The 26434-nt window shown below is 46.2% G+C and overlaps 1 protein-coding gene across 1 annotated transcript; it reads left to right on the plus strand.

The window, feature by feature from the left end:
* Positions 1-3193: 3193 nt before the first annotated feature.
* KRT1 (keratin 1) lies at positions 3194-9000 on the plus strand. Its single transcript, XM_043883333.1, has 9 exons — positions 3194-3837; positions 4922-5136; positions 5447-5507; positions 5884-5979; positions 6142-6306; positions 6438-6563; positions 7115-7335; positions 8062-8096; positions 8205-9000. The coding sequence occupies exons 1-9, from the start codon at positions 3259-3261 to the stop codon at positions 8525-8527; spliced, it is 1821 nt and encodes a 606-aa protein (XP_043739268.1). The 5' UTR covers positions 3194-3258; the 3' UTR covers positions 8528-9000.
* The last annotated feature ends 17434 nt before the right edge of the window (positions 9001-26434 follow it).

Consider the following 26434-nt stretch of genomic DNA (forward strand, 5'->3'; position numbering starts at 1 on the left):
TAGGCAGGTTATATGGTGGCATCTTGGAGGGATTCTCTTCCCACTCATTTACAGGAACCAATTCCCCCAGCCCATCCTTGAGCTCTTCTCCAGTTTCAGAGGAATAACACTTGAATCAGAACCAGAAAACTCAACTTCTAGTCCCAGATGTGTCTTTTCCTAGCTGGAGTATTTAAGATGCTGAATCTCTCTGAGTCTCAGTGTTATGTTTCATAAAATGGCTTGAAAACAGCTTAGTTCTCAGGACTCTTGTGGGAATTGTGTCTGCGTCTGTTCTTGGTGAGGTGTAGGGTGCAGATATAAGCTGATGGTTATTTTATGCCTTCTTGTTGCTTCTAGTAGCAGCTAGAGTAAGTTTTGCAGTTCTGTAAATTGTCTACAGACTGTTTGACTATCCACCTCTTTGATTCTTCTCTATGTCAGTTTCTTAGTTTGAGGTTGGAAGCATGGATCACTGCAAAGATCAGTTGTGGGCTGGCAGAGGTAAGAATGAACACACACACACGTACACATATGCACACCCCTCCAAACTGCTAGAAGGAATCGGTTGTGCAGTGATATGTCTCATGAGGGAGTGTGCTGAACTAAAAGGATTTTGATTGCCTGTTAAAAGATGATTAGGCAACAGGCATCACCCTGCCAAGACCATCCCAAGTCCCATTGTTCCCAGTGAGGGACAAGATCTGGATTACTCATTCCCTTAAGAGATGGTTGGTGTAGCAGCTCAAGAATGGTAGCTTTGGGACAGAGTCTGAGACAACAGTGCCATGGAGATGAGGGGAGGGGGAGCACTGGGGAGGTGAGGGGCACTTTCTGGAGGAGAGTGTAGGGCAAAAACTGTGGAAAAAGAGGATGGAAAAGGCACAGTGGTGGGGAGCACGCTGGAGAGGGTGTCCTGCTTCGTAACCATAGGGTGATGGGACCAGATGGTCTTTAGTGACAACCTCCCTCCTGCATAGTTTGTATTCCCCAGTGGAGCCCTCACACTTAAATCTATGACTGATCAGTACTACTCAGGGTAGCTTAAAGCCAGCTGAAGTCAGAATCCACTGCTCACAGAGTCTTCAATTCTGTATTTACATGCCAGGGTGAGGAGCATGCCTGGCTTCTAAGAAGTGTCAGAATGAAAGTCTGTGTAGGGTCCAGGTCTTCCCAGATCCCAGTGCCACTACTGCCCATTAAGACTAACCCAAGTGCTGCTCTCCAGGAAGGCCCCTGGGGTTTGTTTCCTGACCCACTGTAATGCATGCTGGGTCCTTTTGCATCTGAATGGTAGCAAAATCCAGATCACCAACTCGATGGACATGAGTTTGAGCAAACTCCGAGAGTTGGTGATGGACAGGGAATTCTGGCCTGTTGCAGTCCATGGGGTGACAGAGTCAGACACAATTGAGAGGCAGAACTGAACTGGCAGCAAAATCCCTACTGAATTCTGAATCTCCCCTTCTCAGAGTAAACTGGAAAAACATTTTCCAAGCACGTGCACATGTATGGAGCCATGAACTCAAAGGGATAACACAGGCCTTCTGCCCTTGGAGCTCTCTGCAAGGGAATGGCTTCCCATGCTATCTGATTTTACACACAGTGGGCAGCATACCCTGAATTCAGCTTCTGTGCTGTCATATAACACGTGGGTTAGGGTCTTGTGCACTGCAGCTTGGCATCCCCTGTTCAAATACCAGCCATGCTGTCTGCCATCTATGTAAACTTGGCAGGCTGTCCAATCTGTGTCTCAGTTTCCTCATTTTAAAAATGGGTAGCATAGTAGAGTCTATCTCAAAGCATTTATTGAAAGTTAATATATATAAAGCTCTTTCCTGGTGACTCAGTGGTAAAGAATCCACCTGCCAATGCAGGAGACGTGGGTTTGATCCCTGGGTCAGGAAAAGCCCCTGGAGAAGGAAATAGCAACTCACTCCAGTCTTCTTGCCTGGGAAATCTCATAGACAGAGGAGCCTGGTGGGCTACATGGGGGTGCAAAAGAGTTGTACACAACTTTGCAACTAAAGAATAGCAACATGTAGACGAGTTCTGGTACCTGGTCAGTTATTGATACATTATTACTAATTAGTTATTCTTACTCTAGCTTGCCATTATAATTACTATCATTATTTTTATTGATGTTATTACTATTGACATTACTCTTGTCCAGAAGCAATTTTAACCCCTCAAGCCAACTTTCCTGACTTCCATCATTGTTCTCTCTTCCAAATCTACATCTATCTCCTCATACAGTCTAGTGTGAGTCCTGAACCACTCATCAAGTCTCACTGCCACTCCTTTGTTTTACAGAATGTATGAAATAGCATCTGTTTGTTTATCTCATTCTCCATATGCTTTTGTGTGTGTGTGTTTGGCCATACCTTGTGGCTTGTGGGATATTAGTTTCTGATCAGGGATTAAACCTGTGCTTTCAGCACTGGACCACCAGGGAATTCGAGCCATATAGTTTTTCGACTGGTATTTGCATGCCATCCATTTGCACCTGTTTTCTCTTGCTGATTCTGCCCTTGTTCTGTTCCTGCTCTGGTCAACCTCTGAGGAGAAGGAAAAACCAGAAAACTAGAAAAGAACAAGCATCTCCCTTCTGGGCCTTTCAGAGCACAAACCCACCCACCCATTCTGTACCATGATAGTTCCTACTTCTCTGACATTAACGCAGCCCACATATAAAGTTTACATTTAATAAAAGAGCTTCTTTTAATTTTTCACTTATTAAAGACAGCACTTGCTGAACTTTGATGTTTGGGGGGCAGATCTCCAAAGGAGAAGGAGCTGAAGAGCTCCTTCTGAGACTCAAGTGTGGGGAGCTGCACCTGCCAGGCTCCAGGAGAATGTGCTGAGCAGCTTCCATGGGCAAGGCAGGAATGCGAACTTCCCTATCTCTGTGACAGGAGGTTATGAAATCCTACCAAGAAGCAGCAGGTGGCAGATGCGGGGTCCCATTTTCCTAAGTCACAAACTCTCAAAGAGAGATTTTGCCTGATAACAAGATTACCACACGAGTGATCTTGCGTGTGCAGCAACTTTGAGAGGCATCCTGGGAGCTAGGTGTGTAGTGTTTATGATACTGTTGAGGCTCGTAAATATCTTGTATGGCTGCAGGCGAGCCAATCCTTGGAAAGGCGCTGCATCTCGCTGACTCTAGGGCCAAGCCCAGCTGGCTGCCTGTATATAAGGGGAAGTCTCTGTGCTCCATGTAGAGGAGTGTTAGCTTCTTTCCTTTCCCGACGTGGCTCCTTCTCTCTCCACGTCAACATGAGTCGACGCTTTAGCTCCAGGTCCGCGTTCCGTTGCGGCGGTGGAGGAGGGGGCTTCAGCTCTGGCTCTGCGGGGGTGGTCAGCTACCAGCGCAGGTCCACCAGCAGTTCTGTGCGCCGCAGCGGGGGAGGCGGTGGGAGGTTTTCTGGTGGAGTGTGTGGCGGTGGTGCTGGTGGTGGTTTTGGAAGTCGGAGTCTCGTTAACCTTGGTGGCAGCAAAAGCATCTCCATTAGTGTGGCCGGAGGAGGTGGACGTGGCGGTTTTGGCGGTGGTTATGGCGGCGGTTACGGCGGGGGTGGCTTTGGGGGTGGCGGATTTGGTGGTGGTGGCTTTGGGGGCGGCGGTTTTGGAGGTGGTGGCATTGGGGGTGGCTTTGGGGGTGGTGGTTTTGGTGGAGGTGGTTTTGGTGGGGGCGGTTTTCCTGTTTGCCCTGGTGGCATCCAGGAAGTCACCATCAACCAGAGCCTCCTGCAACCCCTCAATGTGGAAATTGACCCTGAGATCCAAAAAATAAAGACCCGAGAAAGGGAGCAGATCAAGTCCCTCAACAACCAGTTTGCTTCCTTCATCGACAAGGTGAGTCTATCCTCTCAGTGCACCAGGAGAGCTGCTCCTGTTCCACATGGGATTGGCCCTGCCCAGGCGTGCTTGAGTTTGAGCCTCAGGTTTCTGTGTTTGGATGGTTAAAAAGATAGTTTGTGGAATTGTCTTCAGGAGATACATTAAAAGTATGTTTGCAATGATGCTTATGACTAACTTCTCTCTTGGGCAAAAAGGTCTGTGGTCCACATAAAGGAAGGTCAATTTGATCTCACCATGAAGTGCTTTTTTTTTTTTTTTTTAATTCAACTCCTGGGCTGACTTTGGCCTCAGAGATGTTGAATAAAGACAACAGAAATGAGGTTAATTCAACCTTCTAGGATGCAAACCAGAACTCTGGAAAGGCCTTCCTAACCATAAAAAGGGACTTTACTTGAGTATAAGGAGAGCACATGGTGATATTGTAGCTAAAAGTATGCAGTAAGTCAGGGTCAAGCATCTCTTGCTGTCAGAAGAGGAGAACTGCACCCTGAGAATTTTCCATTGATACTGGACCAGGGTGGAGAATGTTTTGTGCTTGTGTTTCCAAGTATCTGCTCTAGAAAAGAATGTAAACTATTTTTTACTTGATCATCAATAATGTCAACACAATAGATTTGGAATTCACTTTTTGTATTTTCCCAACATACTTTTGAACTATATGTTTGCTCAGGGAAGGCAAAACAATTTTTATGGTACTCTACCTAAAACAAAAGGAAAAAGGAAGGTAAATCTCTTAAGCACCAAGTATCTGTTTCAAAGTATGATTGCAGTAATTTTATACGTGCTTTGCTATTTGGGTAGCTACCCCCTTCCAAAGTTCCAATGGAAACTTTTTAAGTACCATTTCCAATCTTATGGAAGCTGAGGCTTCTCTGAGTTCACAGTGAGTTGGGTTTTATTATGAAAATGATGCTAACTTGATCGTTTTCTTCCTACTTTTTCCCTCTTCCATGGCCAGGAAAATAGGCATTGAAGTTCTTTCCCAAGTGGCCGGGCCTGGCTATGTGGTAGGCCTTGGTACTCAGTGGCCATAAGACTCATTTCTGTACCAGTGGGTAACGGGGTCTTGTGTTCTTAGGTGAGATTCCTGGAGCAGCAGAACCAGGTGCTGCAAACAAAATGGGAACTGCTGCAGCAGATAAACACCTCCACTAGAAGCTACAACTTAGAGCCCCTCTTTGAGGCATACATCAGCAACCTTAGAAGGACTGTGGACCAACTGAAGAGCGACCAATCTCGGCTGGATTCAGAATTGAAGAACATGCAAGATCTGGTGGAAGATTACAGGAGCAAGTAAGGCTTACTGGCTGGGCTACTCTTGGTTTTTGTTCTAAAATATTTTCAGAAAATAGCAAGCTAAGACTATGAACAGCATGTAATAATACCTTTTCATAGGTTAGAGGAAAGTCAATTCGGCATTTTCAGAAATGTTAGTTTTCTCAGACGCTGGTAATAGTTCAGTGGTTTTATTGCTTAGAAAGTAAAATGTCAGGCTGGTTATGACAGGCAAGGACAATGACAGGCAATGTCACTTTTAGTCTAGAAAGCTAAACATTGGGCCTCGCCTCCCTGAATCTCCTCCTCACTTCTGATTTCCTTGCAGGTACGAGGATGAGATCAACAAGCGGACAAATGCAGAGAATGAGTTTGTGGGCATCAAGAAGGTGAGACAATTCTGTAGGATGCCTATCACATTTGAAATAAGTAAGAGTGGAGGATGTCCAATACCTAAGCAGAAAGAGGTCATAACGTGGAGAATCAGGTAGTGGGCCTGAGGAACAGCTGAGGTAGAGATCCCCTTGCCCGATATTATCACAGACCTGGACTTGTCCAGACACTCTGCTTCTCCAGATCCCTCAGGACTTCCTGGAGTGAGGAGGCAATTCTCAGCAAGTCAGACAGGATCACTTGTGATACTAAGGGGTGGGGCAGTCTAGGGATGAAGAAGTGAAGAAGACCTCTTGGAAAATCCCCTCCTAGCAGGGGAGAGGTACTTGCCCTGAAAAGACTCTGACTTCATGATGTTCATGGTTCTTCTAGGATGTGGATGCTGCTTACATCATCAAGGTGGACCTTCAAGCCAAACTTGACAACTTGCTTCAGGAAATTGATTTCTTCAAAACACTCTACCAAGCAGTAAGTTCTCTAGTTTCAACCAGGTTTACCAAAATGGAGAACCTTTAAGCCCAAACCCACTCCTATTCAGAGATATATCTTTCTTCTCCTGAAACCCTCTCCCTGTCCCAAGTTGTTCTTTAGTTTTAACATGGTAAGTCACTGAACTGTTATGCCTCGCAGGAGCTCTCTCAGATGCAGACTCATATCAGCGATACCAATGTTATCCTTTCCATGGACAACAACCGCAATCTGGACCTGAACAGCATCATTGATGAAGTAAAAAACCAATATGAAGAGATTGCCCAGAGGAGCAAGGCTGAGGCTGAGGCCCTGTACCAGACCAAGGTGAATGGGCTGATGCCTGTCCAGTTTTCCTAAAATGTCTTTTCTTGCTATCCTGATTTTTCTCTTACATTTGTGTGCATGAGTCATGGTGCATTCTGCCACCTCTGAATGATTTGATCTACCACATTTAGTATGAAGAGCTCCAGATCACTGCTGGGCAACATGGAGACAGCTTGAAAAATACAAAGATGGAGATTTCTGAGTTGAATCGGGTGATCCAAAGACTTAGATCTGAGATCGACAGTGTCAAGAAGCAGGTACTTGCTTCCTCCTTCAACTACTCAGTTATACCGAATGGGATGGGGTGTCCAGGTTATTGGAGGATGTGTTCCTAATTTTGAAGCTTACAATCCATATGAAGGTTGTATTGTTATCCCTAGTTCTTTGGTGACTATGGTTTCTAGAGTTCAGCCATGATGCTAGGTTCTCCTTGGGGAAATTTATGAAAATGACCTAGTAAAGAAATAGATATAGTGGTCATGAGAGGTCTAGCCCATGGCCCAAAGTGACTTAAAAGGTGGTGAGTGAGAGGAAAGGCAACCAGGAGAATAGACATCTGGAAGAATGTCAAGTCTGTAGGCAGTGAAAGAGTCTCACCTTAGGGCCCAGAGAGGCGGCTGCATCACCTTTATTTAAGGAAGTTGACACAGTGATGTATTATCTCAAGACAGGTGAATGCAGGTCCTGTAACTCTCTGGGAGTCAGAGTACTGGCCACACAGGGGTGGAGAGATCAATCTGAGACAGAAAGGCCAAGATGGAATTAGGTAATCAGAGAGTGTATAATGTGCTGGATTCTCCTTTTCCAGATCTCTTCGCTGCAGCAGGCCATTAGTGATGCCGAACAACGTGGTGAGAATGCCATTAAGGATGCCCAGAGCAAGCTGAATGAGCTGGAGGATGCCCTGCAGAAGGCCAAGGAGGACATGGCCCGCCTGCTGCGTGACTACCAGGAACTGATGAACACCAAGCTGGCCCTGGATGTGGAGATCGCCACTTACAGGACCCTCCTGGAAGGAGAGGAAAGCAGGTGAGCAAGGGACCCTGGGCAATTGGCCACTTCCTATGTGGTTCCTCCCTTGGACACTGGTTGCTGTTGAAGACGCAACCACATGACTGCAACTTGTCCTGGGTATGGGGAAAGGAAAAGCTCACAGCACAGGAGGAAAGGCTTGGTTTCACTTTGGGAGCCAGAGTCCCAAGCTTTTTTTTTTTTTGGCAGGCTGTTGCATCTCTCTGAACTTTTTGAGATAAAGCAATTTATTCTTCGCCTGAGTGTGTGTGTGTTAGTCACTCAGTCGTGTCCAACTCTTTGCAACCCCATGGATTGGGGCCCGCCAGGCTCCTCAGTCCATAGGATTTTCTAGGCAAGAGTATTGAAGTGGGTTACCATTTCCTTCTCCAGGGGATCTTCCTGACCCAGGGATCAAACCTGGGTCTCCCACATTACAGGCAGACTCTTTACTGTCTGAGCCACACCTGGGCTGGCTCAAATGTCATCTGACCCAAAACCAATGCCTTTGGATATGGTGGGCATATTTACTTTGTCTAATTTACATGGAGATTTTGCCCTGTTAGTACTGATGCTGAGAAAAATGACCAAGTTCGGGAGGCCAGAGGGAACGGGATTAGGTTTCAGATGAAGCAGACTGGGGGACTCCCAGGTGGGGAGACTCTTTAGTGATGGCTGAGAGGGCCCAGGGAGGCAGTCTTTGAAGCTGGCATCATGAGTATTATGCTTTTCTTTCTCCTTCAGGATGTCTGGAGAGTGTGTCCCGAACGTGAGTGTGTGTAAGTACAAGCTGATTTCTCAGGGCTTCTTCTCGGGTGCAGGTCTTGCTGGTCTTGCTGGGTTGGAAAGGGAGTTGGGGTTGATGATAACGAAGTGTTCTCTTGCAGCTGTGAGCACCAGTCACACCAGCATCAGCGGTGGTGGCGGCCGAGGAGGCGGCGGTTTTAGCTCCGGTGGCGGCGGCTATGGCTCTGGAGGCGGCGGCGGCTACGGCTCTGGAGGTGGCGGCGGCTACAGCTCCAGAGGTGGCGGCAGCTATGGCTCTGGAGGAGGCAGCAGTGGGAGCCGTAGAGGCGGCTCCGGAGGAGGCGGTGGCGGCTCTGGAGGCAGCTTCAGCTCCTCTGGAGGTCGGGCATCCAGCACCAAGACCTCCGGTGGTAGTTCCAGTGTGAAGTTTGTTTCCACCAGCTATTCCAGAGGGCCCAGATAAAGAGGTCCTCTCTCCTCCATTGGCTTTCTCTCTCCATCACTACCAAATATGCTTCTGAGTGCCCCAGCCTTACTGGAGGAAAAAAGCTATGGTTACACTGGCTCATCCTATTTCCTAGCTCTGTCCTTTCTGCTCTGATTTCCAAAGAAAAATTTTAAATCAGTGGCAATCTTAGTCCCTCAGCTAGGACTCTGCTCTGTACTCTGCCCAAGAAACACTTCAACAATCACTGCTACACACATTACATTTCAAAGCACCTCCTTAAGTCAGCCAGAAGAGAGCTGGTCAGACCCACGGCTTCTTTGCCGTGGACAGAGCACAAGCTCTGGACAGCTCCCTAGTATCCTAACTCTCACGGCAAGCTCTGTGCTGCTTTGGTTTTGTACATAAGGTGTAAGCCAGTTGTCTTTTGTGGAGAGGTCTTAAACTCCCTGTTTCCTGTGTTGCTGCAATAAACTGCATTTGAAATTCTCTCTGTGTCTCCATTTCCTTTGTTCACAGCACTGTCCATCCTGGATGAGTGTTCTGTGGGGAGAAGAAAACCCTGGAGCCCTATGGCATGTGTGTGTGTGGGGGGGGGGGTTGGGGCACATGAACATGAGTCAGGTGGGAACACTGGCCAGATAATATTTAACTTTAAACATTCAACATTTAACTAGAATGAACTCTTGCCCAGAGGGTGGAGGCGTCATGAGAAATAGAGACTAGGGTAGCAGGTTGTACTCATCTGAGAGGGCTTTTTTGAAAAGGGCAGTGAACCAAGCAGGTTGGGAAAGAGGAATCTGGCATTGAAAAGAGGGGTAAAGTATTATTGGAAAAGCAATTGTTTATGTAGAATAGCCAATGATGGTGTTATTAAAGAAAACTTAGGTCCACTTGCCCTTGTGCAGTAAAGCCCGTGTACTGACACCAGGTTATGATGAAGGAAAGTACAGTGTTTACCGTAGGTGACAAACAAGGAGTCTGGGCAACTAACGCTCAAAAGGCCCAGACTCTCTGATGGCTTTCTGGGAAAGGTCTTTTTTTTTTCAGGAAAAGGAAGGATTTATTACTTGCAGAAAGTAAGGAGAATATCAGAGATGTTTCCCAAAGCAGTGTCTCCCACAACAGCAACATTGGGGAAGTTTTGGAATTTCTTAAGTTAATTTATTTTTAATTGAAGGATAATTGCTTTACAATGTTGTTTTGGTTTCTGCCATACATCGACATGTATCAACCATAGGTATACATATGTCCCCTCCCTCTTAAACCTCCCTCCTACCTCTTTCCACCCCCCTAGGTTGTTACAGAGCCCTGGTTTGAGTTCCCAGGGAAAGGTTCTTAAAGACAGGTTGAGGGAGAGGGTTGCAGGGTGTGTGATCAGCTTGTGGACATTCTTCTGATTGGTTGGTGGTCAGGTAATCAGGAGACAACATCATTAACCTTCTGGTTCCAGCTGATGTGGGATCTCCATGCTGTGGTCAGCATACAGTCAAACTTCTTCCACTTGGCGGGGATTTTAGCATTTGTAGAACAGCTCAAAGTATATGACTTGGAGTATTATCTACAATCCTTGAGGAGGAACTAAAGGTCCTTGACTTTGTTTAATGGATAAACTAGCCTTATTTTCTCTTGCTGGACTGTTTTCTTTGTTTCTGCATTTTCTCACTTCTCTAATTAAACTGACCTTTAGAACCTGGGGAAGGGCTAGGAGGCTAGCCTAGGAGGAGGCCAAAGCTTTTCCACAAACAAGAGGCAGGCTGAGGACATAGGGGAGGGTTCTGTCATGGGAAGGCCCTCTGCTAGAGTCCCGCTTGGCTACAATGAGAGGGGTGTGAGTAACATAGGGTCCACAGTTACTATAGTCAGAATACAGACTTGGGCATGGGGAGTTCAAGAAGCAAGAGTGCTAATGGAGAGCTAGACATTCATCTCCTCTCTCTTTCAGGCCACCATTCAAAGTTCTGCTTAGTGTAAGAAGTTCATTTGTGGATATATAGCCCATACTGCTAAAGTAATACAATGGGATAGCATAGTGGCCAGAAGCATGGATGTTTGGAATCAGATATTCTTGGGTTTGAACCACCACCATTAATGAACTCTGTGATAATGTGCAACTTATAGACCTCTCTACACCTCAGTTTTATTATCTCTAAAATGGAGATAATAATGCCTTCTTCATGGAAATTACTGTGAGAACTGAATGAGATGATGAATGAATATGGCTTAGCATATAACAAGCCCTCAGTGAGTTTTAATGATAATGGTGGTGATGGTGATGATGGTGATTATCTGGTTGTTGTAACCTTGCTTACTGGCCTCCACATAACTCAGTAGATGTTTATTCTAAGGAACATCAGCTTCCCAGCAAAAGCTGAAAAAAAAAGAAACCATGAAAAAGTCTGTCAATTTTCTGAGGATCAACTTTCCTAGGTTCCTATTAGGAAAAATGTTTCTAGCTCAAGTGTTATCCAGGGCTGAAGGGAATAAAGAGGGCATAGATCAATATGAGTATCATTTAAGTATCTATCAGTGAACTCTATCCCTTCTTCCTGATCACCTCTCCATCAGAGCTGCTACCTGTCTGACTGATGTGAGAGTTAGGGAGGCTTTATGATGGATAGAAAGAACAACAAACTTTGATTCAGAGAACCTGGGTTTAATCCACTGTGGTATTTATGGGGCAGACAAAGGAAGATAATCCACAGCTTACGGGACAGGTGGATCCTTGGACAAGTCATTTGACCATTCTGAGTCTCAGGAGTCTTGTAGATGAAATAGGGGTGAGGACATTTGCCTCTAGACATCAAGAGGATAAGATATGCAATGTAGAAATGCTTTGTGAACTGTGAGCTTGTCAAACAGTATTTAAATGAAATTAAAAGGGAGTCACAAATGAGTAGAAGAACATCATTGGTTGTCAGGGCCACCAAGGGGAGAAGTATCTTGATAAGGTCACAGTGACACAGTGATAGCTTATAGGGACAAAACATTGATTTTGTTAGTGAACCCAAGTTGAATCTACTTCTGAGACCTAGTATTTGTAGGCCAAACATATAAGAGATGGAAACATGAACCAGGATATATGTGTATTAGCTTGTGGGAAACCTGTATTTTCAGTGGCTGAAATACCAGAGCCACCCCACCCTGTTATCAAGATGCCTGGGAAAATAAATTAGTCACAAGGGGTGTCTTGGTACTCGTGAATTTAGAACAATGGGAGTTGGAAGGCCTTGAGGGAGATGGCTTCCTCTCCTCCATGGGAAAACAGACCTCCTAAGTCACCAGATACTGGCTTGTCATTACTGGCTTATTACAGTTCTGGGGACACTGTTGAATGAATAGTGATGTATTCTGGCCCTCTGGCAAACACTTCCTAATCTCTTTCTAAGTTACAAGTTTCTTTAGTCATACGTCAGTATTGGGAATACGCTTGCTTATTTCTTTTGAACCTAGGTTTTCTTGGTAAGGTCAGACATGAAACAGAAACCACTACAATTTATAGTGAAACTTATCAAAACTTGTAAGGTCACAGGACTATATGAAATCTCTGTGTTAGTATATATAAAGAACTAGATGAGATGGTTTGATGGCATCACCGACTCAATGGACCTGAGTTTGAGCAAGCTACAGGAGTTAGTGCTGGACAGGGAAGAAAGGCATGCTGCAGTCCATGGGGTTGCAAAGAGTAGAACATGACTGAGCAAGTGAACTGAACTGAACTGAACTGAAAGAACTAAAATGAGCATGATCAAGCACTCAAATGCAATAGTACTAGAAGGACAGCAAAGGAAAAATCTAGATCCTGATCAGCTCAACAAATAGTTCCTGCCCACATACTGTATGTCAGGGAGAAATCAAACGTTGGAAATACTCTGATGAGTGAGACATGGTTCTTGCCCTCAAAGGCTTGGGTGATAAGAAGTATGCCAATGTGTCATTATGATGCACACAACCCATGCAATGATAGAAACACACACAAGGTATGGAAATGGTACATACAGAAGTGAGAGTGATGACAAGTGATGCCTGGCAGGGTTTTAGAGGATAAATAGGAGTTTTTCAAGCAGACAAGGAAGGTCAAGACAGACAATGACATTTAAGGTAGAGGACACTCCAGGCAGAAGGAGTACAAGCAAAGACAAAGACAAGGAAGAGTGAATCTGCATGAAATAATTGGACATCTGAAGGATCATAAGGTTGCTGACAATAAATGAAGGTGAAGAGTTAGATTCAATCAAGAAAGACCTTGTACCCATTCAGTAGAGTCTAGACTCTAGATGGTGGGGTCAGAAGTTCTCAAATGGGGTTGTGGGATCTACTGGCTTATTACAACCTACTAAGGGACTGCAAGGAGATCCAACCAGTCCATCCTGAAGGAGATCAGTCCTGGGTATTCACTGGAAGGACTGATTTTGAAGCTGTAACTCCAATACTTTGGCCACCTGATGCGAAGAGCTGACTCGTTTGAAAAGACCCTGATGCTGGGAAAGATTGAGGGTGGGAGGAGAAGGGGACGACAGAGGATGAGATGGCTGGATGGCATCACTGACTCAATGGACATGAGTTTGGGTAGGCTCCAGGAGTTGGTGATGGACCGGGAGGCCTGGCGTGCTGCGATTCATGGGGTCGCAAAGAGTCGGACATGACTGAGCAACTGAACTGAACTGAACTGAACTGAAGGAAGGAAAATGGGTTACATTATGCTACTTGAATAAGAATTGAGCATGAACCACAGTTTGTCATGTACTTGAGTATTTTTGTTGTTCAGTTGCTAAATCATGTCCGACTCTTTGTGACCCCATGAGCTGCAGCATGCCAGGCTTCCTGAGACCTTCACTATCTCCTGGAGTTTGCTCAAACACGTCCATTGAGTCAGTGATGCCAGCCAACCAACTTGTCCTCTTGTTGTCCCCTTCTCCTTCTGTCCTCAATCTTTCCGAGCATCTTTTCCAATGATTTGCTGCTTCACATCAGGTGGCCAAAGTATTGGAGCTTCAGGTTCAGCAGCAGTCCTTCCAGTGAATATTCAGGGTTGATTTCATGAGTATACCCTAAGAAATTTGGTCTGCCAATGGAAGATCTACTTGTGGAAGTGTCATTTTTTAAAGATATTTTTTGACTGAGAAGCTGTGACAGATAAGGAAGAGACAATAAAGGGATTTAATGATTGAGTGACATGGTTAGATTGGTGTTTTAGAGGGATCACTCAGACCAGATTGAATGAGTGTGAGTGATAGTTGCTCAGTTGTGTCCGATTCTTTGCAAACCCATTGATTATAACCTTCAGACTCCTCTATCCATGGAATTCTCCAGGCAAGAATACTGGAGTGGGTTGCCATTTCCTTCTCCACAGACCCAATTGGAGAGGCCCATATTGAAGGTAGGAAGACCTGTTAGAGGATTATTCCAAAGGTGCAGACAAAAGACAAACAAGGCTTGCATCTCAGCTCAAGTCCTTAGAGGTGGCAGAGTGGCCACAAATGAGGATGAGGATCTGCATTCCAGAGGTAGTTAGGAATTGAATCATCAGGGCTTGGTGATGGATTGGATATGGGTTGGGGAGGTAGAATGAGGCAAAGGGAGGAGTAGAGGGTGGTTCCATGTTCCTGGTTTGGATAATAACAGAGAATACAGCAAGACAGCAGGTGGGGAGAAATGCTGAGTTACTTCTTTTGAGGTGTCTCCACTCTATCCATGTAATTATTGGGACTAGGGGTATAAACTGAAGTCATCAAAGTTTGAAAGTTAGAGTAAATCATCAGAGAACTCAGAAGAAGGAATAGAGGGAGAACTGCAGAGAACTTCCAGTAGGAAAGCCAAAAATACATGGGAGAAATGGGCTAAAATGGAGAAAACTTGAAGACCACAAAACCAGTCATAATTCCTCAGGAGTTATTCAGCCGAAATACTGAGGTTCCCCTCGTCTTAGTGATAACGTCTCAAAATCTTAGACTCCTTATTTCATCCCTGGATAGGTCCAGTGTGGATTTGATGCTCACAGCTTATTCAAGTAATAATATTCAGGAGGGAAACCCACTAACACAACTGTGTGATAAAAAGTCTTCGATCTTTCATCACCAAGATCCTTTTGTATGTGGCAACCACAGTTCCTTGGGTATCCATGCACACACAAGCAAAAATGTACATATATACTTATCCTCCTTTCTCATATGTCCTGTGGAATCTGTTCATACCACATCCTATGACCCAGTTTTAGCATTTTACCCTTACCTAGAGATATCTGCTGGTGGGATTTCCTGATGGCTCAGACGGTAAAGTGTCTGCCCGCAATGCGGGAGACCCCGGTTCGATCCCCGGGTCTGGAAGATCCCCAGGAGAAGGAAATGGCAACCTACTCCAGTACTCTTGCCTAGAAAATTCCATGGATGGAGGAACCTGGTGGGCTATAGTCCATGGGGTTGCAAAGAGTCGGACATGATTGAGTGACTTTTCACTTTTCATAGAGATATCTGCACACACCTCCTCTCCCTGGGTCTGGATACATGTATCTTGACTCCTTGTGTTTTAGCTGGGAGAACAGAGTCCTTCCCTCTGTCCATTGGCTGATGGAGCCTTGGGGCTTCCCTTGGGCTGTTATTCTTCCTTGAATGGTCATGATGTTGCTGGCTTTAAGTCAGTGGATGGAGACTTCCTTCCATAACTGGTCCAAGTTTCTTTTCATAAATGTGTGGCTATTACACAGCCACCTCTCCAATAGAGTTCTGAGAGTCATCTACTCTGGAGAAGAAAGGACTTTCCTCCTTCTTTCCTCTTCACACAGTAACTCCCTCCTCTCCCACACACCTAGGCCTAAGACAACTGTCTAACACCCCTATTCTATTCTAACTATAGAATCCAGCAACAATTCCTACAGCCTTTGCCTCTCAGATCCTTGTTCAGCTTAGCTCAATTCTGCCACCCTTACTTCTTCCATGGGGGAGTGTCTTCACTAACTTTCACAAGGGGGCTGTTCACTCGTCCTTGGAAGAGAGAATTCCAAAAGGTGGCCTTGAACCAGAGCCTACCGTTTTGCATTAAATTTTAGAAACTGTAACTTTCCAGAACAGTCTTAACTGAAATGGGTATCTTCTGTTGGTCCCTTGGAGGAACTAAGGGGAAGTCTCATAGTTCTATGCCCTGTTCTATCAAAAACATGCATGGAAATCTTAACAGGAACTCTGTGACATTGCTGAAAGTTTATTTTGAAAAAGAATATTCTTTGTTTAGCTATTCTAAGGGTATCAGTCTCATTGCCTCTGTTTTTATAACAAAAATAAAATAGCACCCTTTTACTGTGCTAAGAAAAACTTAGATGGTATATCTTACAATTGTACACAACTAAATCAACACAACGTTTTAACTGCCAGATAAAGGAGACACAAATTGAAAAAAAAAACTGGTAGTAATACCCTATATATTTCACTTTGTGTATTCTCAGGCAGGGCTCTATTAGGAAATGTAAGAAAGTTTAAAATGTTTGCACTGACAGGTAGAATCACCATGTGTTCAACCAGCTACAAATGCAGACTAATGCAGGTGTGCTGTATGTACAATCTAAATACCTTTGATGACACAATATTCCAAAAAAGGTGAAAACTCCCATAAACTTCCTAATGAGGGGAAAATACAGACTTCTCTTGATTTACACAGGAGAAGAAAATGGCAACACACTCCAGTGTTCTTGCCTGGAGAATCCCGGAGACGGCAGAGCCTGGTGGGCTGCCGTCTATGGGATCGCACAGAGTCGGACACGACTGAAGTGACTTAGCAGCAGCAGCAGCAGCAGTATTTCTCAACAACTCAGTGTATCTGCAAACTGAGCATAGCCACTGTGTCTGTATATGCGACATGGGTTGGGTTCTGAACTGAACGATTATAAAAGGTGGAGCATTCAAAAGCTATTCAGGAGGTCCAGCATAGGATCATGCTAGGTCATACTAAATCACTAAATGCCCCCCCCACCCCTACCCACCCATATCACAGTGACAAGCAAAAAACTATCTCCACAGATTTCCAAAAGATCCCTATGCTAATACTGCTGCTTTAGGGCATTTTGGGAATGGGAATATTCTTAGAGCATCCAGGGGAGAATATGAGGCACATATTTTCAACTGTACTCTCTCTCTCTCTTTCTCTCTTCCTCTCTTTCTCTCTCTGTGTGTTGAGGAGGAGAGATTGTGGAAAGGCCTTATCTCCATCTCAGAATATCTTATATGGACCCCTGAATTGTGTAACTGTTTTTTTTTATTAATTTCTATTTCATTTGACATTAAAGAAATTTATTCTCTCGAGAGTGAGAGAAGATTCAAGTACAGAATCCCAAGACCACTCTGCTTAAGGACCAGAGTAAGAAGGAGAAATCAGAAAAGAGCCTAAAGGAGCAGTCATTGTGTATGGGGGAAGCAAGAGAGCACGCTGTCATGGAAACCAAGACAAGCACATTTTAGGAAGAAGAGTCAAGTGTGAGTGGAAGGTTCCTGAGGAAGCTACAATTTGAGAGGACCTTAGAAATATGGATGGGATTTGGGCAGGGCTTCCCTTGTAGCTCAGTTGGTAAAGAATCTGCCTGCAATGCAGGAGACCTGGGTTCGACTCCTGGGTCAGGAAGAACCCCTGGAGAAAGAAATGGCAACCTACTCCAGTATTCTTGCCTGGAGAATCCCATGGACAGAGGAACCTGGTAGGCTACAGTCTATGGGGACGCAAGAGTTAGACATGACTTAGTGACTACACCACCACCTCCAAGGGATGAAGGGACTCTCCAAGCCCCTCTCCTTGTGAAGAGGCCATGGCTGACAGGCTGACTACAATTGGAGGTTAGAGAAGAGGTCTATAATGTTGCTTCCTTGAGGGAGAGTAAAGATGCCCAAGAGACATTTGGATGGTGCTACCAATTTTTGGTTGTTCCTTGGAAGGATGGATGCAGAAGCTGCCCTGGGATGCTATGTGTCACTGTGTCTGCCCCTCCCATATCTGCTGCAGGGAACGCGTCACTCCCTGCCAGCCCATTATCAGAGAAATGGTGCCATCTCAGTTAACTTGTGACCTTCCCAGGTTCACCTAGGGTGATCCCACCGCTCCCTGGTGCCCACGCCCTGTTTCCAATTTGTCAATAGGCCCTGTTAGTTCTGTCCTGACAGTCTGGAGTGTCCTCTGCTGGCACGAAGGCTCCTTTACACACAGTGCTGGAACCTGTGCTGGTTACCCCAAAGCAGCAGCTCCCAGGGGCAGTGAGACTGAAGAATATGTAATTTGAGTGTTTCAGAAAGCTTCTTGGGAATAATAACAGCATAAACATAATAGAAAGATTTGTTTCTTGGCTCTTTTCTGTTAGTTGTAAAGACTTAAAGAAGTAGCTAAATCCTTTTTGGTACAGAGATCTCTGGTGGGAGGAAGTTCTCTCTCTTCAGAAAAGACCCTGATGCTGGGAAAGATTGAAGGCAGGAGGAGAACGGGATGACAGATGGTGAGGTGGCTGGATGGCATCACCAACTAGATGGGCATGAGTTTGAGCAAGCTCTGGGTGTTGATGATGGACAGGGAAGCCTGGCGTGCTGCAGTTCATTGGGTCACAAAGAGTTGAAAACTTCTGAGGGATTGAACTTGGGTGTTGAGTTCAGTCATGAGCATTTGAAAAGTCCAAATGACCCACTGAAGAGCTAGTGTGAGCTCAGGGGCAAGAACAGGGGCAGAGAAGAGACTCCATCAAAGGTGACTGAAGGTGTGTGTGAAGGTCACTCTCACTGAAGATGGACCACACCACTGTTGCAGAGTAGAAGGTCAGGGCTGTTCTTGCTTGGAAGTGATAAGTCACTCTGAAGGACATTCACTGAGGTCTAGTTGTCTGATGGTGCAGGGGCTGCCCTGTGATGATGAGTTAATCTCCACTGGACATACTTGAGTAGACTGGCCTTTCCCCAAGCAGGCATGCTTCAGAAGAGTCAAACCCTGGTTGGAACCACTTCCAACCTTGAGATTCATTCCTTGTTTCCCCATTACCTTCCCAAAGACTCCATATTCATTTTCCTTTCTTTTCCCTCCTTAAGTTTCAGAGTCAACTTCCAAAGTATTTTCCCCAACTGTTTAAAAAGTATAAAAGTTTGGTCTTGGTCTGAGCTGATCTGATAGGTGATCTGGAGAACACTTTTTTTTCAGTTAAGAAGACACTGAAGTTCAGTCCTTGACCTTGGATTGTTCATGGCAGGGTGTGAATGAGACAAGGATTGAGGTGAGGCTGTTCTTGCCCATCCTCTAAGTTATAAGTCCCTAATTAACCTCAACTATTTGGAAGGTGAGAGGGGTGAGTCAAGGGCGGGGGCAGTCCCTGGTTTAGCTTTCTGGATCCAACAACCTATACATTCCTACTCTCCTCCTCTTTGCTCTGTGTGCAATGAGGCTGTTGATTAGTCCCTTTTGGTGTCAGCTTTAATTTCTCCTGTTGTCAGCACAGTTCATTGCCTTTTGTTCTACACCTAGTGGAGCTGGGAGAACGTTCTGGGCGAGTGTGAAGGACACATAGTGCACCAACGTCCCTGAAGGAGGCAGGAGATGGTCTTGCAGTTGAAATCACTCCGATCAACAGGTTAACATTTGAGTGTCTCCACTCACACTCTGCTAACTGCACAGGTGTGTTTGGGATTAGAGAAACCCCTCTGGGCTCCAGGGGAGTGCCCTGTTTTTGGCTGCCTTCTCTTCAGTGATCCCTCACACGTTGCCATGGTGAGGCTTGGAGACAAGGTGGTGAGGCTTGGAGACAAGGTGGTGTGGCAGGAGCCTCTGCTACCTCATTGTCACTTGTGACTTGCCACGTGCCACTATGGAGAGGGGTGCACCTGGCAGGACCAAGGGAAGAAGCCAGTCCACACCATGGTGGGACAATTACCAGCCTATGGCTAGTGAGGCTCTGATGGAGCAAGGGTTGGATTATCTTGACTCTGGATACTAACCATTAGCCCCTTTCCTGGCCAGCCCCAGACAAGTGAATAGAAAGAGCAGTCAGTTTGAGGCCTTAACAGCCTGGGGGAATCTTTGCAGTGGAAGATTTAGCAGCTTGGGAAGGACACTGTTCCTACTTATTTCTTATTTTTCATCATTGTGGGTAACAGAGATTTTGTGTGTGTGTGTTAGTCGCTCAGTCATGTCCGACTTTGCGATCCCATGGACTGGAGCCCACCAGACTCCTTTGTCCGTGGGATTTCAATAACCGTTAAATGGACATCTTTATACATAACTCTTTGCCTTCCAAACCTCTTTGAATATACTTATATGGTATACAAATATTTGAAGCTGTCAACAAACAGGCAGTATGCCCTGCTGGTGGTATAAGAATATATGAAAATATATACAATATGAATATATGAAAATATATTTTAGTTGTACTAAAATTCTCTTAAAATGTTTGCTTCATAAAAGACAGTCTGTGTCTCAAACGCATTGTATTATGAAAATAAGAAAATAATAACTAACTTTGTTCTAATGCAGTTATTTTTAACCAGCTAAACAGAACTAGATTAATTTCTGAAATCCTGAGCATGTATATCACTCACAATCCATTTCAGAACATTGCTCGCCCAGCAGGAAGCTTCTTGAGACAATGGAACCACTTGGTGTATACAGAACAAGGATAACAGGGCAAGGGCAGGTTTCAGGTCTGCGGGCCACTTAGGGCAGCATAACTGAGTTTCTGGTTACATCTGAGCAACTGAAGTGAAAGCCGCTAGGAGACGAAAGATAAAGCAGGCACCTTGTTCTGCATAAAAGGCTTCCCTTTGAGCTTTTGGGGTGGGGCTATTTATTAAGCCCCTGCTGTTGGTCTTTCTGGGCACATTTCTGGCTCTGAACTCCCATGCTGTCAGGGGTGGGGTGGCTGGGTGGCAGAGATAGCTCTGGCACTCCTTAGTCACGTGGCCTTGACAAGTCACTGAACTCAGTCTCTTCATCTTAAAAAGGAAGGAAGTTATCATCAGGTGGTCTCTAATATGGTTCTGATTGTTAGTAATATAGACAGGGCCTTTCAGAGGGGCAGTAATATAGGAGGGCCTTTCAGAGGGGCAGAGCAACCTCATGAAAGCTCTGTGTTGAGAGCGGAGATCAGGCAGAAGAGGGTGGAGTGGGCAGAAGTGGGGCTTACAGAAGGCTGTGGAACCTGAAGACTCTGGTGCAAGCCCTGGGTCTGCCATGTGACTTGTCTGGTGACCACAGGCCGATCTCAGCATTATCTCAGAGGCTCAGTTTGCTCCTGTGTGAAATGGGCGACTGGAGATGGTTGAGATGAAGTGACATCTGCGAGGGTGCTCTGATATCCCTTCCACTGTTGTTCTTTATGGAGAAGGGGCTGGAGTGGGGGTGGGGCATAAGCAGAGGTGCAGCTGGGGGACCTGGGAGGGGCAGCTTCCTTGGGGACAAGTGGAGTCCTGACTCTCCTTCTCTATAACCTCATTCTTTGGGTCCTGATGCATTCAAGAGTCTTCCTTTTTAAAGAAATACTCATTCAGACTTCCCTAGTGGTCTAGTGGTTAAGACTCTACATTTCCACTGCAGGGGGCAGGGGTTTGACCCCTGGTCAGGGAAGTTCCTCATACCACATGGTGAAGCAAAAACAAAACAAAACAAAAATCCCCCAATAGGGGGATGAGAAACACTCATCTATTGGAAGGAAGGATTATGTCTTAGCACCATTACCACTAGCTCTGCAGTGAGTGTCAGGTTAACACCCAGGCAGCACTGAGCTGACCACCCGACTGGGACCTCCAGGGAGCAGGGCTTGGGAGGTGGGCTTGTGAGACTCAGGTAGGCCTGCATGGTCAGGTGACAAGATGCAGCCTACAAAGTAACATTTCTATTTTATTACCATGGTGCTGGAATTTCTAGTCATTATTGGCCACACCTATAGACAGTAAGAAAGTAGAAACATTTGCTTTCTGCTGGAAATTGTGCTGAGTGCTACATGTGTTATTTCATTTATTTTAATACTTCATCCCAATTATTTTATTACTTTTATATCAACTCTCTGAAGTAAATAGTACTATTATGCCCACTGTACAGATGAGGAACTAGAGGCCATGAACAGATAGGTAATCCTTCTAAGGTCAAGAAACTAATAGGCGTTGGGGTTGGGATTCAACCCAGATGTGGGACACAAATCCGTTTCCTCACCCAGTACACAGAGTCACCTTCAAGGGTGCTTTAGCATTTGAGCTTTCCTCCCCCTCAACAGAGGTGGATTCTTTTCTCTTGGGATAATGTGGTCACTTTTATGATGAGACAGAAGTCAAGGAGAAGACCTGAGAGACAGGAAGGGACCCCACAGACCCAGTGTCTGGAAGCCTGTGTTTCAACCACCTGGTAAGAACAAGGCGGCTCAGGCTTGGCCCGGCCTTGGCCCAGCCTCAGGAGCTCCTTTTTCACACTTTCCCACCAGGATCTGCACAGCGCAAAAGATAATGAGGAGCCCTCCTCTCTCCTTTGAGGGCCCTGGTCTGCCCGGCAGTGGGGAAGTGCTCCTCTCAATGTCATATAGAGAGCTGAGTGCTGCTGCTAAAACACCGGTGAGGAAACCTCACCTGGCATCTCCCACCAGCCTCATCATCAGGATAACCCAGACCTTCCCCCTTCCACTGCCCAGTGTTATTCCTTCCTTTGGCTCTCAAGGGAAACTGATGGAGACTTGCTCCGTCCCTGGGCTGATGGTTATTTGAGCTTTAGGGAAAAGGCAGAGTTTGCTTTTCCAGGATCATCTAAGCGGCCAGCGCATTGGAATATGATGGTCTTCAACTTGTTGCTGGGGAAGCCATTGCCCCACAAAGGTTAGGACACCAGAGATGCACCAGGGTCTTGTGGAGGGGAGGGACTGGAGGAACCTCCTGCAGGAACAAGGATCAGGAAGGTACAGAATAATCCTGCGATCCAGCTAAGTTCCATCTCCCAGCGGCTGATCTGGGCAGAAGGGAAGTGGAGGTGAGAAATACAGGAGGAGGATGACTGGTGAGGAAGAGAACAGCCCCCAAGGGTGTGGGAACTGTTAAAATACTGTGCAGACAGCCTGGCGCTGCTTCAACAACACTGAGATCAAAAGCAGGACAGGCTACTTACCCCCCACTTCTCTACTGCTCTGTGCTGCTCCTCCCAGGGGCTTCAGGCCCACCCCAGTGTCTGCCCCTGGATGACCCTCCAGCCCCTAGGACACTCTCTAGCTCCCAGCTTTCCCACCACTGCTAAGACCAACCCTAGCGAGTCTGGTGACTTCAGTACGGTGCTGGTGACAACTTCCCAAATGGCATCTTTGATTCACTCCTCACTTTCCATGGCCCCCGGAGTAGGGCTCCCAGGGACCGGGCAGGAGTGAATGCCCCTCCCACTAAACCTTTTTGTCAAGGCACATCTGGGCTCAATGCTGAGCCCTCCTGAGCCTCTGTGCTCAAAGAGAGAAAGAGGAGGGCCCCTGACACTTGTTCTTACAGAGATCTTGGCAGCTCCCTGCTGCCTCCTGCAGTGATGTGTGAAGGGGGCTGTGAGCCAAATCCACACTTTGTATAGAGGGGAAGGATGTCAAGCTATTCTGTCCTTTTTAGCTGGTGACATACAGACTTCCTGGAACCTGAGAGGGGGCAGGGGACCACCCGTCTTTCTCACGCTCTGTCTGATAATCTATCACACTCCCTCTCCCCCTAACTGCCTACACCCATAGCAGCCCTCTGCTTCTCTGGGCTCCCTGCTCAGCATCTCCACCCTCTTGGGTGTGAGCAGAAACCCTGAGCATCCCGACGCAGCAAAGTCCTCTTGCCGTGGCCTCCATGCACAGCTGGGAAGCAGTGGCCTGAGAGAGATGAGTCAGCTGGCACATTTGAGGCAACAGTGTGCCGAAGCCGGTTCTAGGAGTCGGGCCTGGGGCTGGTTCATGATACAAGGAGGCGAGATCAGTTCAGGATAGTGATGCGTGAGATATTTGGGTCATGGGCCCTGAGGAGGATCTGGGAGAGCTGTCTCTGTCTGTGATCTGTCTCCTCAGTGAAACTGCACAGTCCCAGGCAAGCAGCCAGTTTTGCCAGAACTGCCCAGAGCCCACCCATGGACAGCTCCATGGGCTCCAGTTTAATATCCCAGCTTGGGAGTTTGTGGGCTGAAGACCCATAAACATGGCTTGAGCACTTGAGAAATCAGCGCTAAGAAATCAGATGGATATAGGGCACAGGTGTGATAAAGTGAAGGAGCACAGTGTTAGGGGGAGTAGCACCCCTGGGATGGATCAGCAAAAGCTTTTCAGCAAAAGGGAAATCTGACATGAGCAGGAGGAGGTGGACTGACCTGGATCCTCTGGTATCTGGAGAGATGCTGGGATCCCAGTGATGAACAAAACAAAACGTGTCCTGGGCATAAGCCCTGTGTCATTACAGCAGACCCCCATGCCTCTGTTTCCGCATCTGTAATAATTCTCATCACATAGAACTGTTAGTAGATTGGAGACCAGGAACGTAAACAACATCCCATGAAGGACAAAGTGCTGTGGGATGGGAGATATTTAAGATCCTGCTAAGGAGGCCAAACGAAGTGACAAACTACTCCTGGCCCCTCCAAGGGCCAGTAACTCCGGATGCTGCATCTACTGCCCAAGAGGGAGGGGGTCACCAGGGAGACTCGCTTGGCCGCACTTGACATTCCTCTCAGTTGCCCGCGGACAAGGGGACTTGTGATTGCTCAGAATCACAGAATAGGACAAGGAAAAATGTTGGCAATGATGTGCCTCCAGGGACTTGCCAAGACAACACTTCCTCAATATCCCAGCACAAAAGTCTGACACTGTCATCTTTTTCTTACCAGAGAAATGTTATTTCTGTTTCAGAGCCAATGGCGTGGGTTCTATCTCTGAGTCGGGAAGATCCCTTGGAGGCGGGCATGGCAACTCACTCCAGTACTTTTGCCTGGAGAATCCCATGGACAGAGGAGCCTGGTGGACTACAGTCCATGGGGTTGCACCAAGTTGGACACAACTAAAGCAACTTAGTATCCACACATCATCTCTTTTTCTTACCAGAGAAGCTATTTCTGTTTCAGAGTGAATAGCATCCAGTTAAACCTGCAGAGCGAAGTACAGACACTGTCCTGGCCCTCTGGGGGCACCCAATGTACGGACAGTGAACCCATGCCATGGCCATAGTAACAGGTCTCAGAGGATGGGCCCTGAACTGCGGGTGTGGCAGTGTGGGGCCCACCCTGGAAAATGGAGCCCAGGAAACCCTCAGCATCTTACACTTTAGTGTTTAAGCGTCAGTTGAGGTCCTGCTGTGGAGGGCTGGTGGGGAAGGTGGGCTCTGTACAGACTCTCCCCAATCCACCCTCACTCCAAAGTAGAAAACCTAAACAACCAGGGCATCAGGGAAGCGCCAGAAAGGGCAAAGATATTCCTACCCCCCGCAAAAGAGAAAGATTCTGGAGATTTTACATCCGGGGGACTTCAAATCTCAGACAGACTCTTCTCAGAATCTAAAACATTTTAAAATTAATTAATTACATTTTCCTCAAAATCATTAAGAAGAAGTTTTATGGCTAATATGGAGTCCTAGAAGAAGAGGTCAAGTCCTCCACCTGCTCCTGGGTCTGCTGGTAAGCTCTGACACCAAGGAGAGAGAAAGAATAAAAGGAGAAACAGTAAACTTGAATTTTAGCTGCTAGAGTCAGAATTTGGAGGTGATGAAATGCTATTTGTTTCCTTCTTTAAAATGAACCGTCAGTAGTGTTTTTATTTCTTATTGAAGTATAGTTGCTGTGCAATATTATATGTTATAGGTGTATAATACAGTGATGCACAACTTTTAAAGGTTATATTGAATTTATAGTTATGACAAAATATTGGCTATATTCCCCACATCCCTGTAGCTTATTTTGTACCTAATAGATTATGCCTTAGTGAAAGGTTATTTCAAAGAGATACGCTGTTCTGTCGCTTTAGTTGTGTCCGTCTCTTGGTGACCTCATGCACTATAGCCCCCCAGGCTCCTCCGTCCATGGGATTTTTCCCAACAAGAATACTGGAGTGTTGCTATGCCCTCCTCCAGGGGATCTTCCCAACCCAGGAATCAAACTCAGGTCCCCTGTGGCTCCTACATTGCAGGCGGATTCTTTACTGCTGAGCTGCTGGGGAAGCCCAAAGTTTATCAATCAACTTTGTTTCTAGGTACCTTTGAAAAGCAGAATATAAACTCTGAAGGAACTCACAGTGGAGAATCAAGACATAAGAAAATTGTGCCATTCAGATCCTAGTTGCTCAACCTGGCAGGTGTTCCTGATGCTAAAACTCCCTTTGTTAGCTGAAGTCATAGACACTTGCCCTTCTTCCTCCTCTCTGGCTGCGTTTCATCTGCTTTTCTGCTGCTATTGCCTCCCTGCTCCTCTGTGAGAAAAATTATTAAAAGCAGAGTGTGGATTTTGATTTCCAAGTTCCCCCAGAGTTGGCTTCAGCAGTCAGGGCTTTACCTCCTGCTAAAGGAGATCAGTCCTGGAAGGACTGATGCTGCAGCTGAAACTCCAATACCTTGGCCACCTCATGCGAAGAGTTGACTCATTGGAAAAGACCCTGATGCTGGGAGGGGTTGGGGGCAGGAGGACAAGGGGATGACAGAGGATGAGATGGCTGGATGGCATCACCGACTTGATGGGCATGAGTTTGAGTAAACTCTGGGAGTTGGTGAAGGACAGGGGGGCCTGGCGTGCTGCGATTCATGGGGTCGCAGAGTTGGACATGACCGAGCAACTGAACTGAACTGAATGTTGGTTTGAAGCACAAACTGACTTCTGAATGGCGGGGCACGTAGGGGTCTGTAATCCAGTGACTCCATTTTACACAGGGATCCCCAGCCTTTGGGATCTAATGCCTGATGATTTGAGGTGGAGCTGATGTAATAATAATATAAATAAATATAAATAAATAAC

Source organism: Cervus elaphus, chromosome 3 (assembly GCF_910594005.1).
Source record: "Cervus elaphus chromosome 3, mCerEla1.1, whole genome shotgun sequence".
NCBI classification, from domain to species: Eukaryota; Metazoa; Chordata; class Mammalia; order Artiodactyla; family Cervidae; genus Cervus; species Cervus elaphus.

Bases quoted from the DNA above. Each gene is read 5' to 3' on its own strand.
- KRT1 (XM_043883333.1), top strand. From the start codon at position 3,259: ATGAGTCGACGCTTTAGCTCCAGGTCCGCGTTCCGTTGCGGCGGTGGA. The intron at 5,980-6,141 runs GTAAGTTCTCTA...TATGCCTCGCAG, and splicing joins TCAAAACACTCTACCAAGCA to GAGCTCTCTCAGATGCAGAC. The intron at 7,336-8,061 runs GTGAGCAAGGGA...TTTCTCCTTCAG, and splicing joins CTGGAAGGAGAGGAAAGCAG to GATGTCTGGAGAGTGTGTCC.